The sequence below is a fragment of the Leopardus geoffroyi genome, chromosome B1, assembly GCF_018350155.1.
Source record: "Leopardus geoffroyi isolate Oge1 chromosome B1, O.geoffroyi_Oge1_pat1.0, whole genome shotgun sequence".
In the NCBI taxonomy this organism is placed as follows: Eukaryota; Metazoa; Chordata; class Mammalia; order Carnivora; family Felidae; genus Leopardus; species Leopardus geoffroyi.
This window is the reverse complement of record NC_059327.1, coordinates 103,463,971-103,482,951: the sequence shown is the minus strand read 5'-3', so window position 1 is coordinate 103,482,951 and position 18,981 is coordinate 103,463,971. Positions and strand designations below refer to the sequence as shown.

Genomic DNA, 18,981 nt, shown 5'->3' with positions numbered 1-18,981 from the left:
TTGTCAGACTTCATCCATGCAGTACAGAATGGTGGTAATGGGTAGAGGAGAAGAGAGGGGAGGGAAAACAAGGTGAAGCAAGGACACGACTGGTTGGCTATTTAAGATAGTAAAGGATAATATCAATCAAAATGTGAATAAGGGGAGTTTTTAAATGTTTTTTTAAGCACTGTTGACTAAAATGAAAACAGTGACATAAACACTAAAACTCCTCCGGGAACTAACAGGTAGTAATCTAATAGCTAAGTTATCATTGTCTTACAGAATGACCCCATTAATCATGGACAAATAAAGTAAGACCTGTTCTAAGAAAATTAATATGAAGGAAACTGCCTTTAATATTACACAAAGCAACACTGTCACTATACTGATAGGAAATGATGAAAGATACCAATTGGGAAACTGGAAGGAAGAAACACAAACAGGAGTCCTATTTTCCTTCATAAAACTTAATGTTATTTGATGTTATAAAAAGGGGGATTGGGTTTCCCCAAATATTGGTGGACAGTTTCGATATTACAAAAAAAATGAAATTGACTCCTTCAACATAATGGGGAAAAAATAAAGACTATTAGCTCTATAAAAATCTTACTGTACATCCATTTCACTAAAAGGCCCAACTATCAATTAATAATCATTTCCTAGAGATAAAAAAGTAATCTGTTCAACTACATGGCATTCTGAAAAATGTCAAACTATGTATATGTCAAGTATTTTTCCAGAAAACAAAACTATGGACAGGAAAAAAGATCAGTGGTTGCCAGTCATCAAGGGTTGGGAGATAAAGAGGTAAAGCACAGAGGATTTTAAGGTAGTGCAAGTGCCTTAAAATAGGATATTTTATGCAATATGCTGTAGGACAGCATACTGATGAACTCATATCATTATACATGTGTCCAAACCCAAAGAATGCACAACACCAAGAGTGAATCCTAATGTGAGCTACAGACTCTGGGTGATTATAATGTGTCAATGTAGGTTCATCAGTTGTTACACACATACCACTCTGGTTATGGATGTTGATAACAGGAGAAGGTGTATATGTGGCGGGGGAGGGAACAGATGGGGAAATCTCTACACCTTCCCTTCATTTCATTGTGAACCTAAAACTGCTCTAAAATAATAAAGGCAAAAAAAAATCTGGGAAAATGAATTTAATCATCATTTTCTATGTTATTGCCTGTCATAAAGGTGACTCAGGAGAAAATGAACAGATGCATATGAATGCTAAATGCCCGTGCGTGCACACGCACACACACACACTCACACACACACACACCCCTTCCATTTGACTCTAAAAGATAAAACTCTCAGGTGAGCCTGGGTGGTTCAGTCAGTTAGGCATCTGACTCTTTATTTCGGCTCAGGTCATGATCTCACAGTTGGTGAGCTGGAGCCCAGGGCAGGTCTCTGCACTGACAGGGCAGATGCAGAGTCTAGCCTATATGATATTCTCTCTCCTTCTCTCTCTGCCCCTCCCCCCGCAAGTGTGTGATCTCTCAAAAATAAACATTTAAAAAATTATTATAAAGGATAAAACTTTCATACTATTAAAATAATATGTTACTTGTAGAATTTCATTCCTCATCTTTTTTACTGGAGAACTTAATGAATTTGTGTAATTCTTGTGTAATTATAATAACTGGGTAGCAGCCATGTAGCTTTTGTAGTAAAAAAGAAGAGATAACACCAAAATAAAATAGAACTTAAAGTCATAAGATTTGGATCTTACTACCTTGACTGGATAGGTCATTTGCTTCTCTGAATCTTTGCCTCATCTAGAAAGTAAGAATGGTCTTAGAAACCCAGGACACTAGCCATGGAAGGATTAACTCAGATAATATTTGAAAGAGCTTCTCTCCTTCAATAAACTTGATTAAAAACCTGAGCCTGATCTGGCCCTAACCTTTAGTTCAGAATCTAGTCATGGAACAAATATGGAAGGTAAGGATAATATCATAATTGAAAAAAGACATTTATATATAGTAAATAATGGGGGTGCCAGGGTGGCTCAGTCAGTGAGCGTCCGACTTCACCTCAGGTCATGATCTCACAGTTTGTGGGTTCGAGTCCTGTGTCAGGCTTTGGGCTGACAGCTCAGAACCCACTTGCTCCCTCTCTCCCTCTCTCTTTGCCCTTCCTCCACTTGCACTCTGGTCTCTCTCTTTCAAAAATAAATAAACATTTAAAAAAGCATATAGTAAACAGTGAGAACCCCAAATCTCCACTAGATGAGAGGCTACAAAGAGCAACAGACTATAATATACTACACAATTGTTTGTCATGATTCCAGTTCCTGTAGAGTGAACCTTGTCAAACAAAATGGATAGGGCATTTGTCAGGACCAATTTCCTTTACCTTTTCTAATAAGAATGTTTAAAACTAGGCAATTCCAAGTTAAAAGGAGTCATAGTAAGTTTTTAGTGTTGGTTGGCCAAATATGGTTCTTTATTTCTTCATTTAAGCACTGTAATTTTTTATATATTGGTGAGCTAAATCTTAAACTATGTTGTTAACTATTATTTGTTGTACAATTGTTTCCAACCAATTACATGATGAAGCCATGAGGTAAAGAATGGAAAGGAGAGCAAAGGGCCCAAATTTATATTGAGGTGGGACTGGCTAATAGATTAGGGAATTTAGTGATTAATTCTTTGATTCTAGCATTTCCTGAGGTGACTGCCACAATTTTTATGTTATTTTATGAAAAAGTGATTTTATAGTCAGTTAAATTTAGATTCAAATCCAGGATTTTTCAACATGAAGCCAACATGCTTTCCACTATCCCACAGGAACTGCAATCTATTTGTAGATTCCTTTATTCAAGAGGCATTCACTAAGTTCTTTCTCTATGCCAGGCAGTTCTTTGAATAGTAAACAAATAAGTTATCAGATATGAGCACAGCTCTAAGAGAACAGAGAATCTACAGATGGCTGAAGAAGTATGAGTATTTGGAAGCATGCGGTGTTGAGAGCGGTATAAGATAGAGCATGCCAACCTATCTTGGAGGGTAGGGGATGGTCAGGTAATATATCACAGAGAAAGTTACATTTCATTGGAAAGCAAACGAAGCCCAATAAGGGAGCCCGGGATGTCAAATGGGAAAAGAACTGGTAGTTGATGAGTTCCATGAAATAAGGGGCAGTCACTTTGCACAAAGTAAGGGGAAACCACTACAATAACTGGGTAAGCCTCACCATCTCTTTAAGCCTTCTTTGGGAAAGAATATATGTATTTTCCACTGTATTGTTTTTTAAAGCTTCTAAAAGCCCTGTATGCCAATAGCAAATTTCATGGAATTCCTTTTTCAAGATGACTAGGCATGAAGTGATAAAACTCTGCTTTTTCAGAAGAATCTGAGTTTTCTCTGAGCAGCACTACTATAAGCAACAAAACAAAACAACAGAAAGTCTGTTTATATTTAAAGACTAGAAGTCTTCCTGTTGAAGGAACTAGGCTCTGAGGGAGATGTGAACAAGATGTAAGCTATGAAGCTGGATGTTCTGAGCCACCATCTGTATCCACTCAGTTGTTCTCATTGGAATAAGACACTCCCACTTTTAACTATGAAAATTTTGAAACATGAGAAAAATGGAAAAATCGTATAGTAGGCACTATAGCCCTCACTTAGGTTTTCATGTCACCATATTTGCTTTCTCATTTTTTCCTTTTTAAAACATACAGTTTTTGGGGCGCCTGGGTGGCGCAGTCGGTTGGGCATCCGACTTCAGCCAGGTCACGATCTTGCGGTCCGTGAGTTCGAGCCCCGCGTCAGGCTCTGGGCTGATGGCTCAGAGCCTGGAGCCTGTTTCCGATTCTGTGTCTCCCTCTCTCTCTGCCCCTCCCCCGTTCATGCTCTGTCTCTCTCTGTCCCAAAAATAAATAAACGTTGAAAAAAAAAAAAATACAGTTTTTACACTTTTTGCTGGCCCTTTTGAGAATAAGATGCAGAAACCTGTCACACCTTAATAATTTAGCATGAATCTAATAATAGTTGTTACCTGCATAATCATAATGTTAATATACTTTAAATATTTTATTATATAAGAAGCTTAGTATATAAAAATTAGAAAACACAGAAAATCATGAAGAAAATTCAAACTGCCCATGTGTGCAACACAAAGAAATAACCACAGCTAATAATTTAGTATTTAACTCTAGTACCTTTATATAGAAATGTTTTATCCTTACAAAAATACATCATTTTGGTTTTGTAACTTACATTGCTTATTTTTTTCATGTTAACAAATAATATAATATGTAATATTTTTTATTCCTTACAGAATATTCCAATTTATAGATGTATCATAATTTATTTAACCAATCTCTTCAATGTTGGATTTGAAGGCTCTATTTCCATTTATTTTGCTACTATCAACAGCTCTTTAAGGAATGGGACAATATTCTTTTTTTTAACAAAATTTACTGCCTATAATCTCTTTTTTAGACTTAGAAATCATGCATACTTTGGGTGTATGCCCAACAAGGAAGATAATAATAATTTAAAAAGCCAAGGACAAGTTTTGATAAAGGTATATTAAATTTTGAAAGGTTATCTTGGAGCCCATCATGGTTTAATTTCAAGAAAGAAATTAATGAAAAACTAATAGTTCAGAATTCAAAACACCGCCAAAAATAATTTTTCCAACCAAGTTCTCCATTAAACATTTATTAAAAATAAGGCCAGGTTAATCAGAAACAGAGGGACCTAAACACGTTTTTTCCCATTGAAAATGCATTTTTCCAAAGGTAATACATTAAGAAAATCCCATGATTATTTATGCCAGACAACATGATAGTAAATTAGCTCCTTATCAATAGTCAATCAAGATTATGTTTATAAATTATTAAAGCTTCAGCATATTCAATGATTTAGGATCTTGAAAAACTTGACAGGAAAGGAAAAGCTACTGAACATAAAATTCTCATGATATCCTGTAAGAAGGAAACCTAAGAAAAGGAGAAAATTATACGAAATTATATCAATCACTTGCTTTTTCTGTACAATCAGGACATGGTGCTAAGTCTCTGGCATAATTTTAAGTCCACCTGCCTTCAGTGTGATTCTCTGCTCCTGTCTTTTGCTTCTCTCTTCTTTTCTTTTTGTTGTTCTCTGCTTCTGGTTTGTCCCCAAAACTTCACTTTCCCTAGATACTTCTAAGCAAGAAGACCTCCTCTCTTTAGGGCACCCATTATTCATAGCCATTATGTATACTGTTTGATATGTTCTTGGTTATGGTTTCATTTAATAGTATTTAAGAGGGTACTCTAGGGGCGCCTGGGTGGCTCAGTCGGTTGAGCGTCCAACTTTGGCTCAGGTTATGATCTCACAGCTCGTGAGTTCGAGCCCCGCATCGGGCTCTGTGCTGACAGCTCAGAGCCTGGAGCCTGCTTCTGCTTCTGTGTCTCCTTCTCTCTCTGCCCCTAACCCACTCGCATTCTGTCTCTGTCTCTGTCAAAAATAAATAAACATTAAAAAAAATTAAAAATAAAAAAAGAGGGTACTCTAAGATAACAAATACTACTTTGATATTCTGTGTTTTAGCTTTAGCCAAATAATTTCCAGAATAAGAAATTATGTTCCACTGCTATTCTTTCCTCCACCTATGTATAATATTGTACTATTGATTCTTTAGCCTATGTAAACTAACATTTCCTCATCCGCAAGACAGTTACTGAGATAGACACTGCACCAGGTGCTGGGAACACACTGATAAAGTCAAATACTATGGTTCTTGAATAGGAATCTTCAGCAATGTAATCTAGCTAAATAGTTTACCACATACAGTCTCACTACTGAAAACCATTAAGATTCATGTACAATAGTCTGACTATCAATATTAAGAGTATTTTTTTCCAGTCTTTTCAAGTACTTCTCTACTTAAGAGAGAAAATCCAGACAAGGTTCTTTCAAGAATATTTAATTGTTTAAAGATATTTGCAAATGATATATCCAGTAAGGGAATATACAGAACTCATACAACTAAGACCCAAAGAATAAATAATCCACTAAAAGAAATGTGCAGAGGACCTGAATAGACACTTTTCCAAAGAAGACATACAGATGGCCAACAGACACATGACTTCATGCTGAACATCATTAAGCATTAGGGAAACGTAAATCAAAAACACAAAGAGATAACATCTCACATCATTAAGAATGGCTAGTAACAAAAAAACTAGAAATAACCAAATAGTGGTAAGAATGTGGACAAAGGGGGGCCCTAGTACACTGTCGGTGAAAATGTAAATTGAGGAAGCCACTCTTGAAAACCGTATGGAGGTTCCTCAAAAAATTAAAAATACAAGTACCATACAATCCAGTAATTCCACTTCTAGGTATTTACCCAAAGAAAATAAAAACACTAACTCAAAAAGATGTATGCCCCTCTACATTTCTTGCAGCTTTATTTATAGGAGTCAAGACATGAAGGCAATATAAGTATCTATTGATAGATAAATGGGATAAAGAAAACATAGTATAAATACATGATGGAATATTACTTAGCCATAAAAAAGAATGACATCTTGCCATTCACAACAACATGGATGGATCTAGAGCGTATTATGCTAAGTGAAGTAAATTACAAAAAGACAAATACCATATTATTTCACTTGTTTGTGGGATCTGAAAAACAAAACAAATGAACAAACAAATAAACAAATACTAACAATAGCAACAAAAAGAGAAACAGGCTTACAAATATAGAGAACAAACTAGTGGTTGCCAGAGGAGAAAGCAGCAGGGGGGGGGGGGAGGGTGAAATTGGTAAAGGAGATTAAGGGGTACAAACTTTCAGTTATAAAATAAGTCACGGGGATGAAAAGTACAGCATAGGGAATATAGTCAATAATATTGTAATAACTTTGTATGGTGACAGATGGTAACTAGACTTATCCTATACTTATGGTGAGCTTTTTGTGATGTATATAATTATCAAATCACTATGTTATATACATGAAACTAATATTATATGTCAACTATACTTCATTTAAAAATATAAAAAAGAATATTTAGTTGTTTATACAGCCTTCACTAGGGCATAACCCTCCTCCATGGGAGAAATTGCACAAAAAGTCATAAGAAATAAAGACAACTCTTTAGGAAGCAATCCATGACATAATGGATATTATGGTTGCCTCACCTTTTTTCAATAAAATCCTACAGCATTCAAACAATATTCCAAGGACTTTTTGAATTTAAAAAGGCCACATCTGAAGTCAGTTATAGGAAGGAATTTTAAGAGGAGGCCCTGAGCCTTCTATAAAACGTAAAACTGCTATTCCCTACCCCATCCATTAGAATAGAATATAAAGTAAGTCACAATTACATCACAACCAAACATTAGCTAAAGTATTTCTATTTCAGATATTTAACTTAGTTTGGGAAAGTAAACTTATTAAAAAAATTTTTTTTAATGTTTATTTATTTTTGACAGAGAGAGAGACAGATCATGAGCAGGGGAGGGGCAGAGAGAGAGGGAGACACAGAATCCGAAGCAGGCTCCAGGCTCTAAGCTGTCAGCACAGAGCCCAACGCAGGGCTCGAACTCACAGGCTGCAAGATCATGACCTGAGCCGGAGTCGGATGCTCAACCAACTGAGCCACCCAGGTGCCCCGGGAAAGTAAACTTATTTAAAATTTTCCGAGAGTAAGGAACTGGATTCTATAAAATTTTAAAGCAGAGAAAACAGCTAAGATTAGTTATTAATCGGGGATATAATATTACAATATTCCTTGTCTTAAAAGAATTATATTTCTTTAAGCTGTTTTTATTACCAATTATAATCTACATACCTGTGTGGCTACGGATATGAACTCTCAGTGTACCACTGCTGGCAAATTTCTGGCCACAATATGGGCAGATTTTCTCCTTTTCTCCAGTATGGGTCTAAAGCGAAAGGAATAAAAAGAGTTAAAGATAAATATAAAGAATTAGGTAAAAATGATGAAATGCCTCTGACAATGGTAAATCCTTTTTTTCCAGGATTATGTTTCATTAAAATGATTTAATATCACAATGAGATTTTAAACAATTTATCATGGGTGTTCCCACTGCTTCAAAAAAAGAAAAAAAAAAAAAACAAAAACCAAACTTTAGAATCATGCATTAGTGTTAATTTGAAAATAATTCTACAGTTTACTTTTTAAGCCTTCATGGAGCCCCCAAGTAAAAATGATTAAGTTATACAAAACCAGTATATGCTGGTAAAACCACATAATCAAAATGGGGTTACGGCTGCCCTTGACTGCTGCCAAGAAATACTTCCTTAGAAGCATTTTTCACATTCTTTGTGTGTATTTAGCTCTTGAGGACAAAATTAATCTCAGTAAAGTAATCTGTTACTTGCATTATGCTTGTCTGACTGGATTCATTTTACTGCAAAGCAAAAAGAAATATAAATCTGGTTTGATCTTTAAATCAGCAGGTGTTAATTGAGCAGTTTGAAAGAACATCCTTGCTCTCAACATACCTTTAATCTTGGCATAAAAACAATCATACAAAGAAAGATGAATATGTATCATCAAAAGTGAATTTTGACAGAATGTTAGAGAGTTCAAAGAAAAGAGTGACCTCTCCAAAAAGAGGAGGCAGATGGAGCTTTTAAAACTTGTCTCACAATCTCATCAGGATACCAGCTATTCTACCAGCATCAAAAAGATTGTTCCAATAATTGAGGGGTCAGAGCTATTTCAAGTCCCATTACTTTTTAAACTTAGGAGAAGGGACAAAGAAGGGAGAAGGAGGAAATTACTTCGGATATCTGCACATTCTCAATGAAACTATTTTTTTTTAATTTCAATGATGACCTACAAATCAATAAAAGCAGACAGTGGATCACCTGGGTTACCACCATAAAACAGAGTTTCCAGGACTTGTGTTTGTATTAGTTTTTGTGCAAATTACTGGCACGTATTATTATTATTATTATTCTTTGAATCGCCATGGGCTAATATAAAAAGAATAGGAAAGGTTTTTGAAAAATGGGGGCATCTTTGGGGTTCCTGAGTAGCTCCGTTGGTTAAATGTCCAACTTAGGCTCAGGTCACGATCTCACAGCTCATGAATTCAAGCCCCATATTGGGCTCTGTGCTGACAGCTCAGAGCCTAGAGCCTGCTTCGGATTCTGTGTTTCTGTCTCTCTCTGTCCCTCCCCTGCTCACACTCTTTCTCTCTCTCTTTCAAAAATAAACAAACATTAAAATTTTTTTAAAAAAAATGGGGGTGTCTGAGTGGCTCAGTCGGTTAAGGTGTCTGACTTCGGCTCAGGTCATGATCTCCCAGTTCATGGGTTCAAGCCCCACAGCAGGCTCTGTGCTGATACCTCAGAGCCTGGAGCCTGCTTCAGATTCTGTTTCTCTCTCTCTCTCTCTCTCTCTCTCTCTCTCTCTCTGTTCCTTCCCCAGTTGTGCTCTATCCCTCTCTCAAAAACAAATAAACATTAAAAATATATTTTTTAATGATGTGTTACCAGAAGGGACACACTGCCTGGGATAGAAAAAGGGGTAGGGCAGTTACCTCATCACCTGATAATCTCAAAAAAGCACCAATGTAGCAAAACATTCTCATCTTCCATATTAAATTAATTGTTCACTTTAATATAATTAGTTTCATAGCCTTATTGATATGTAATTTGAAAATTTTCATATTTGAATTATAATCTATACTTGTATATCAACTATTGTATATGTAATTTTTAAAGAGCTATAAACTAAATATCTTAGTCAACATCAGTGTCTTTTTAAATATTTTTCCACCGAAAATTATTTATATTATAATCAAGTTTGAGAAATACAGTCTAACCAACTGCCATACTAGCCAATGACACCAGCTACCACAGACATCTCCTTGATTCTGCACTTGGCAGGCACTTAACTTTCCATTTTCACTACAACTTCTTATACAAAACAGTTATACATTCTTCAGAGTAAGAGCTGTTACTCCCATGGTTCACATTATGGCTCATTTTAAAGGAAATGGTATAACATTTTAACATATAGCAGACCTATATTCTTCTCGTTCCCTGACAGAGGAGCAAAATACAACAATTTTTTCTTGATTAGCGTAAGGTTGTTTAGATATTGTATACATCTATTATTACAACATTGGATTATTCCAAGCAGGCAACTACCAATTTATTTATAGTATCTTATAAAATCCACGGAACTTCTCTTCCTGCTACATAAGTATTTCATTGTTCATTTATATAACCTAAGTTACTTGTCAATGGTATAAGTTTCAAACTAAACAACATTAAGTCAATATTAATGAAAAGAATTAAAATGTTCCTTTGGTTTAATTCAAAAATATATCTTATTAGGAACAGAATTTTGTTAAATCGTTTAATTTTTTTAAATTTTTTTAAACATTTATTTATTATTGAGAAACAGAGAGAGAGCATGAGCATGGGAGGGGAAGAAAGAGGGGGAGACACAGAATCCAAAGCAGGCTCCAGGCTCTGAGCTGTCAGCACAGAGCCTGATGCGGGGCTCGAACCCAAGAACTGTGAGATCATGATCTGAGCCGAAGTTGGATGCTTAACTGACTGAGCCACTCAGGTGCCCTTAATTTTTTTTTTAATATTTATTTTTGAGAGAGCGAGAGACAGAGCATGAGTGGGGAAGGGCAAAGAGTGAGGGAGACACAATATCCAAAGGAGGCTCCAGGCTCTGAGCACAGACACTGATGTGGGGCTCAAACTCTCAGACCATGAGATCATGACCTGAGTCGAAGTAAGATGCTTAATCGACTGAGCCACCCAGGTGCCAGTGGTTAGCTGGTTTTAAAAGACATTTAAGGTACAATACTAAAATATGTTAAATACAGATAAAAAGGCATTGGAAACAGGTCACTATGTGAACAATACTGGATGAATGTACGAGACAAAAATGAACAATGCTCTGCAAAATGTACTGTATGACAATCTGTGATCACAAACTATATCTCTCTTGAAAACTATTTTTTCCCACATTTATTAAAACACAATACAAATTTATTAAATTCATGCACAAAAGTAATTCAAGCAAAGATAGTTAAAAGATTATCTTATTCAGAAATTCAAAAAAGAGGACAATATCATTATATTAAAGAAACAGGAAAAGAAAGTTCCTCAAGTGAGTCCTTTTGAAACAGCTATATTGAGGATAGGTACCAAAATAAAAGTCACACTGAAGCATGAGTCACTTCCTCACATTCACTCAGAGTACACGCTAAATAGCAGAACCTATTACACTTCAGACTCATTTCTAATGTCAACATTAAAAACTGTAACTGTGTTTGGTACACTTATGAATATTGCTAGTTTTGAAAATATACTTAAAGTATACTTATAAAACAAATAAAAGTAACCTTGTGATTTGCTTAAGGTAATAAGCATCATATAAAAAAGATAACCTCCAAATCACCATAAGAACATCATTTTATTTGAGTTAAGTAAATTCTTATCAAGTCCCTCTTCTGTACCAGGAACTTCCCTAGATCCCAGGATGCAAGATGAAAAAGAACCATTCCAGTCCTGGAAGAGCTCAGCCTAATAACTTGTAAATAAATATCTGAATTAGCTTTGAAAAATAAAATTATGGCACTACTCGTTTAAAAAAAAACCCTATATTCATCCAAAAATGCACAAAAATTGACAAGTTTCCACTCATCGAGTATTTTGTATGACCCATGTATCACCATAGCTCAGGGCAGTGCAGAATCCATACCTAAATCTAGGTTCACCTTCATACAAATTTATATAACTCTTCTGAAAAAGTAAATAGAACAGTTTCTGAAGAGTTCATATAAATCATGCATCCCTTATGTGTCATTTTGAGTCATATATTGATTAATTAAAATTAAATTGATTATCACATGATAATGAGCATACATGCCCATATAGCTGAAATATGTAATCCATTCAACTCAGGGAAGGCTTCTACTTACTTTCTTGTGACTTCTAAGCACTGAGGGTGTAACAAATGCCTTATTACATAGCTCACATCTGTATTTCTTGTGTCTTTCATGGACCACCTGGACATGAACATTTAAAGTATCCTTCCTTTTAAAGGTAGCATCACAGTGATGGCATTTGAAAGTCCTCTCACCTTAGAAACGAAACAGTCAAATAAGAGAAACATCAGATGAGCAGGGTGTTGTTAACTGCCCCTCAGAGGTACCAGATTTAGTGTTGTTTTCTTCAAAAACTTAGCTGTATTACTAACAATTTATCATAACCAGAAAAGGTAGTTTTTTATGAAATATTTTGATTCCATATATGCTAATTCACTATGTGACCAGTGGGAAGTCCTTTAACTTTCTTAGGTTCTCAGTCTATTTAATTGGAAAATGTGGAGACTGACATAGCGAATTTTCTAAAGGTACCATGAACTTTCTTTAAAGGTAGGTATTTCTAGAGCAGGGGCTCAGGTTTGAGGCAAGTAGGTTCTTGTGGTGACAAAAGGCTTCTGTCAAGCTAAAGAGATAAGGTGCCTTTGTCCCTCACTCCCACCACAACCCTTGTGGCCTTTTTAGGGGACAGGGCACAGGTCAAACAGGGTCATGGGTAGCAAGCTGGGGCGGGACGCCCCTGAGGGCACACAGAAATGGGTCAGAGCCAGCCCCCTTCTAGGACAGGAGAGGGCTACAACACCCCTTCCTTTCTCAGCACTGTCCCAGGAACCTGGACTACAGTCTCCCTAACACAGGTTCTTGGTCTGCTGTGAAACACCTGGGGAAAGGTTTCAACTCCCAGGTTCTCAGACAGTTTCGGGGGCTACCTCTCAGAGAGCCAGTTGGAATGGAGCAACTCTCCTTTTCTGGAGCCCCTGGGTACCTGTGAGCATTTTCACCTTCTTCTTATTCTGGAGCCTAGGCCGGCAGGGAAAGCAACTCCAGAAACTATGTTTAAGGGGCATGTGGTATTTTTTAAACTTTCATATAATGCTCTCTATCCTTGTAGGTCTTCATAACAAACATGTCAAACTCTAGTGGCCTACTTTAAGTACATTTTCAGTGATCTATGTGCACAATTAGAAGACAGTTTTATCTCTCAGAAAGTTACAAAATTTGAATAGCACATAGTTATACAAATAAGACACACTAGAAGTTGAATATATTCTCCCTTTGTAGAGAACAACTGTATTAGCACAGAGTCACATATTATGTTCAACTATGAGACAAAATATACAGGTAACTTACTACATCTAAATAAGAGATTACCTCAATTTGAACTAAACTCTTATATAAAACTTCCCTCCATTATAACTAGCATAAATTTAGAAATGTGAAGATCCTATTATTTCTTCATACCAAATTTAAGGAAGGAGGGACAAAAAGAAGGAAAAGAGAAAAAAAAAGAAAAAGACAAATTATCCTTTTCAAACAGAATTATAGCTCTTTATGTTAAAATCTCTGATAGTCTTGTTAAAATCTAATGCTTGGTACAGTCACATCCAAACCATGCATGAATTGTGTAGATTCTTAAAGCTCTGTTTATGTTACCTTTGTGAATTTTTGTTATTATTGTAACCTAGTTTGTCTTTATATATCTTCTATATTAAACTTATTTAAATACTTTATTTATAACCAGTGAGAGTAAAAGAAAATATCAATTGACATAAGATTATAAATAATAGCAAATCAACTCAGGAATAAAAAGAAATTTTAAAAAAACATACCAAAAAAACAAAACAAAGCAATCCTCCAAGATTTCTCCTTCAAAGCATTTCTATTAAACTATCACATGAAACAAAGTATTGATTCCAGAGTGCCTGGGTGGCTCAGTCAGTTAAGCGTCTGACTTGGGCTGAAGTCATGATCTGGTGGTTCGTGAGTTTGAGCCACACATTGGCCTTTGTGCTGACAGCTCAGAGCCTGGCACCTGCTTCAGATTCTGTGTCTTCCTCTCTGTCTCTGCCCCTCCTCCTACTTGTGTTCTCTATCTCATCTACTCTCTCAAAAAATAATAAAAAAAAATTTTTTAACGTAAAATTAAAAAATACATATATTAATTCCTATGCCAAAACCTCATCAAGCTATACCAAGGGAGCTTTTACCTTTCTTCTTTCACATTTTAATTCCAGATTTTTTTGTTATAAACTTACCAGAATTTTAAAAATTCTGATGAGATTTTATCTGATGTTATCAGATTTCTTTGCCTTAAAGAAATAAAGCTATGATTAAAGATAGGATTTTCCCTATCTTAAAACCAAGAAGGTAGCTATCAAGGTAGCTGTTTTTTGGTTTTCAGTGCGTTAGAAAATAGCAATAATTTCCAAAATAATAATTACAAGTTATTCTTTACATTTTGAGCCAGAAGGCTGATATAAGTTTCTTTAAAAATTTTTTTTTAATGTTTATCTATTTTTGAGAGAGAGAGAGAGAGACAGCATGAGCAGGGGAGAGGCAGAGAGAGAAGGAGACACAGAATCTAAAGCAAGGACCCAGGCTCTGAGCTCTGAGCACAGAGCCCAACATGGGGCTCGAACTCACAAACCGTGAGATCATGACCTGAGCCGAAGTCGGATGCTTAACCAACTGAGCCACCCAGGTGCCCCTGCTGATATAAGTTTCTATGGTGATCTTCATGTTTTGAGTTAAAGAGGTTTTAATTTTCATATTGTGCAAGATCACCTTTCATATTTTGTCCCATTTTGCCCACTTCTGGTCTTCTCCATCCTCACTGGTCTTATCTGATATTTAACTTTACCTGCAATAGCCTACTTACACAATTACAAAACTGATTTCCCAGTCTTGGTACAGCATCATAAAGCCTTTGATTAATGTGCTGATCAACATTATATTAAATACAGAATGTGCAAGCACAGTCTACACTTGCCACTTCAATCCCATGTCTCAGGTTTATGAGAACCGATCAGCTGAAATAGAAAGTAATAGATGCCTTATATTAAAAACTCCTTGCTGTTATTGAAAATTTTATTTACCCAAGGAAAAATTTCCTGAGCATAAGGGTAAATTTGACCACAGAAGTGTTTTTTTAATGTTTATTTATTTTTGAAAGAGAGAGAGAGAGAGAGAGAGAGCGTGAGCAGGGGAAGGGCAGGGAGAGAGGGAGACACAAAATTCAAACCAGGCTCCAGGCTCTGAGCTGTCAGCACAGAGCCCAACATGGAGCTCAAACTCAGAAGCCGGGAGATCATGACCTGAGCCGAAGTCAGAGGCTTAACTGACTGAGCCACCCAGGCGCCCCCCACATAAGTCTTAATAGTATGAATGAGGTTCCCTTGTCTCAATCCCTACTCTAAATCCATTCACCTCAGGGGCGCCTGGGTGGCTCAGTCAGTGAAGCATCTGACTCTTGAATTCGGCTCAGGTCATGATCTCACATTGTCTGAGACGAAGCCCCATGTTAGGCTCTGTGCAGGGAGCCTGCTTGGGATTCTCTCTCTCTCTCTACCCCTCACCCACTCGTATGCAGTCACTCTCTCCATCAAAACAAACAAACAAACAAACAAACATTTAAAAACTAAAACTAAACTAAAATAAACTAAACTAAAATCCATTCACTTCACAATGATTGTTTTTCTTAGTCAATGACAGTGAAATGGAATGAAAATATGCTACATGACAAATTTTATTCCTTAAATGCATGGCTGTCCTTAGTAAGAAAATAAAAAGTGGTGTTAACAAATTCTCCAGAACTGTAACGTAAAATGCAGAATGGCACAAGACCACAACACTCTTTTCTGTAGGAAAAGATGTATTTTATCACAATCATTACCGCTCAGTATTTTAAAAAACTTTAATATCTTTGTTATTTTGAATGTTAGATACATCTACTCAATCAGAGAAAATGTCTTCCAAGATACTATCTTATCTCTAATGTTGTCATAACTGATTAATTGTTTTGCTTTCCTCAGACATATTAAAAATGTAATCAGAGGGGCGCCTGGGTGGCGCAGTCGGTTAAGCGTCCGACTTCAGCCAGGTCACGATCTCGCGGTCCGTGAGTTCGAGCCCCGCGTCAGGCTCTGGGCTGATGGCTCAGAGCCTGGAGCCTGTTTCCGATTCTGTGTCTCCCTCTCTCTCTGCCCCTCCCCCGTTCATGCTCTGTCTCTCTCTGTCCCAAAAATAAATAAACGTTGAAAAAAAAAAAAAAAAGAGAAAAAAAAAAAAAAAAAGAGAAAAAAAAATGTAATCAGCAGTAGTAACTTTGTTTCAGAAGATGTTCTACTGATTAAACAACTCAAAAGCAATAAATACAAATATTACTTATGTTATGCCATTTTTCTTTAATTTTAGATACAGTAACATAGCAAATGTCTAGTTACTTCCATATCTGAACACAGAACCCACTTTAAAACTCAACTTAGCAATAACATTTTCTCTGAAATAAAGTGCTGTAATAAAGTGTCCTTCAGCGATGTGAGTATAAAAGGTTTAGTATTCTAAAAATAGCTCTGAGTGGAACTGCCTTACCAGTTTGCATGGTATGCATGTGTATAACTTAACCCCAAGGAAAAGCAGTGCTCCTGCTAAAAGAAGTAAGAAATCAGAGGCGGTGTAGAGAGAAGTAGGAAAAGCACGTGACTATTGGAACCCATATGTGACCTCCAGATGCATTTGTCACCGTGTTTCTCTGAGTCTCATTTTTCTCTGCTCCCCAACAATCAACAGGTTACATTAGATTTGTATTTTGGTCCTTTCCAACTTTAAAAGAGTCCGTGAGCTAATAAAATCACGCCAGACATTCGCATGTTTTAAAGGGTCAGACACGTTTCCTTAATCATTATATTTGAAAGGGAACAAGAATGTCTATTTCAGAACAAATTTCAAAGATACCTTGCCGAACATAAGAAACGATTTTATATACAAACTTTATATAGTGGGAAGAAATGACACAAATAAAATGTCTCATAAAATGATTTAATGTGGAAAAATAAAGCAAGGATAAAGGAAAGAGAACTGAAAGGCAGAATTACCAGCCTTTTAAACTACACATGGGTCCACTTCTGTGATGCCTACATTCTCAAAAGTTGTAAGGGCAAAGTTTGAGAGAATTCATTTTGTCCTCAACTGCTTGCATTTTGACTTACTGTTATGTATGAGAAGGTGTCTCTGCAAAGAAAACGGGGTCCGGAACAAAGCTTTACATTCCTCACACTGGAATGGTCTCTCTTCAGAATGGGTCTGCACATGAAAGAAACTGTGAGTTAGGAGGATCTAGAATCATCTAGTCATGACAATAACTGCGAGCCTATATCCATGGTATGAAAGAGGAAAGGGTAGGTAGACAATATCTTGTTTCTTCTGGTGACGTTCTTTCAACATAAAATTGTAAACACAAATTTGCTACATGCATGGTAAAAAAACAACTGTATTTTTAAATTCTCACATTAATTATCAATTTGAGAAATAATAAGGGAAATTGGGGCACCTGGGTGACTCAGTCAGTCAAGGTCTGACTCTTGGTTTTGGCTCAGATCATGACCCCAGAGTCATGGGATTGAGTCCTCATTTGGCTGTGCTCTGCGCATGGAGCCTGCTTGGGATTCTCTCTCTTTCTCTCTCTTTCCCTCTCTCTCTCTCTTTTTCTCTCTTTCTCTCTCTCTCTCCCTCCCTCTGTCCCTCTCCCCTTGTTTGCAGGGAAATTTCATCCATCATTTATTTTGTGCCCAGTCTATGCTATGCACTTCATGCTGCTATGGGACAGTCCTACTTTACACACTGGGGATACAGCAGTAAAAACAAAAGACGAAGTCCCTGCTATCATGGAGCTCTTACACTAGCTGGGAGAGGACAATTAACAAATGATAAAATATGAAATACATATTACAGAGAGAAAGAAAGAGAGAAAGAGAGAAAGAGAGAAAGAAAGAAAGAAAGAAAGAAAGAGGACAGCGAAAGTTTCAAAGAATGGGGTAGCAATTTTGAACAGTGGTCAAAGAAATTACAGCCAAGAAGGCGACTTGAGAGAAGACCTAATGGAAGTGAGGGAGCAAGAGCAAGCCTCCCTCTGAGTGATCTGGGCAGAAAACACCATGGAGGCCAGTGTGGTTGGAGCAGGTGGAAAAGGCATGGAAGTGGGGAGACGGGGTCAGAAAAAAATGGGGAAATAATGGGAAAGAGAAGCAAATCATGTAGGGCCTGGTTGGCCACTGCAGGAGTTTTGTCTTTTACTGAGAGAGAAAAAAATCTCAAATGAGTTTTGAGCAGATGAGTGGCATGATTCGCCTGACATTTAATAGGATGCTAAGGTGGCTGTGTTGAGAAGGGGATATATAGGAGGACAAGGAAAAGCAGAGAAACCAGAGAAGAAAGAGCAATCAACCAAGCAGGAAATAATTAAGATCTATGTCATGGTGGTAGCCACCAATGTAAAGAGAAGCAGTAGGATTCTGGATGCATTATAAAAGTTAACAGGTTTTGTGGAGACACTTGGATTGGAAGCATGAGACACAGAAAAGAAGAATCAAATGTGCCTCCAAGATTGTGACCAAAGCAATGGTAGGATGAATCAGCCATTAACTAATATGTGAGACGGCAAGTCAAGAAACAAGTTTGGGTTAAAGATAAGAGGTTCAGTTTGGGGTAAGTTCAAAGGACTATTAAAAGATGTCTAGTAGATAGTGGAATATTTCAAGTCTGGATTATAGTGTATAAAATTTGGGGATGTCAGGTTATATAGTGTTAATATTTAAAGCCTCATGAATACAATGAGAGAATAAAAATTTAAAAAAAAATCATCTGTAGTATATCAGATTGGCAAAGGTGAAGGAAATGGATATTATTCATTGTTGACTAAAAGGTAAGAACAAGCGCCCTCATGTCTTGTAACTGGAAATACCAATTTTCTGAGTGGCAATGTGGCGCTATTTACCAAAACGGCAAATGCACGTACTCTGACTAACCAACTGCCTTTCCAGAAATATATGACAAATTTTTACATAAACAAAAACTTTTTAAAAAGCCTCCTAAATGGCCACTGACATTCGGTCAACTAATTCTGTGTGGCTATTATATGTTTATTTTGAT

The 18,981-nt window shown here is 36.5% G+C and overlaps 1 protein-coding gene across 5 annotated transcripts in view; it reads right to left on the bottom strand.

The window, feature by feature from the left end:
* PRDM5 (PR/SET domain 5) overlaps nucleotides 1-18,981 on the bottom strand; it is a 216,273-nt gene that overhangs the window by 64,094 nt on the left and 133,198 nt on the right. For all 5 annotated transcript variants that reach the window (XR_006710158.1, XM_045468690.1, XM_045468698.1 and 2 more), the window contains 3 exons: nucleotides 17,043-17,136; nucleotides 11,932-12,092; nucleotides 7,800-7,893 (listed from right to left, as the gene is read on the bottom strand). Coding sequence is in view for 4 of the 5 variants with exons in the window: in XM_045468690.1 (XP_045324646.1) it covers nucleotides 7,800-7,893; nucleotides 11,932-12,092; nucleotides 17,043-17,136 (349 nt within the window). In the remaining variant the exon portion in view is untranslated. The remainder of the gene's footprint in view (nucleotides 1-7,799; nucleotides 7,894-11,931; nucleotides 12,093-17,042; nucleotides 17,137-18,981) is intronic.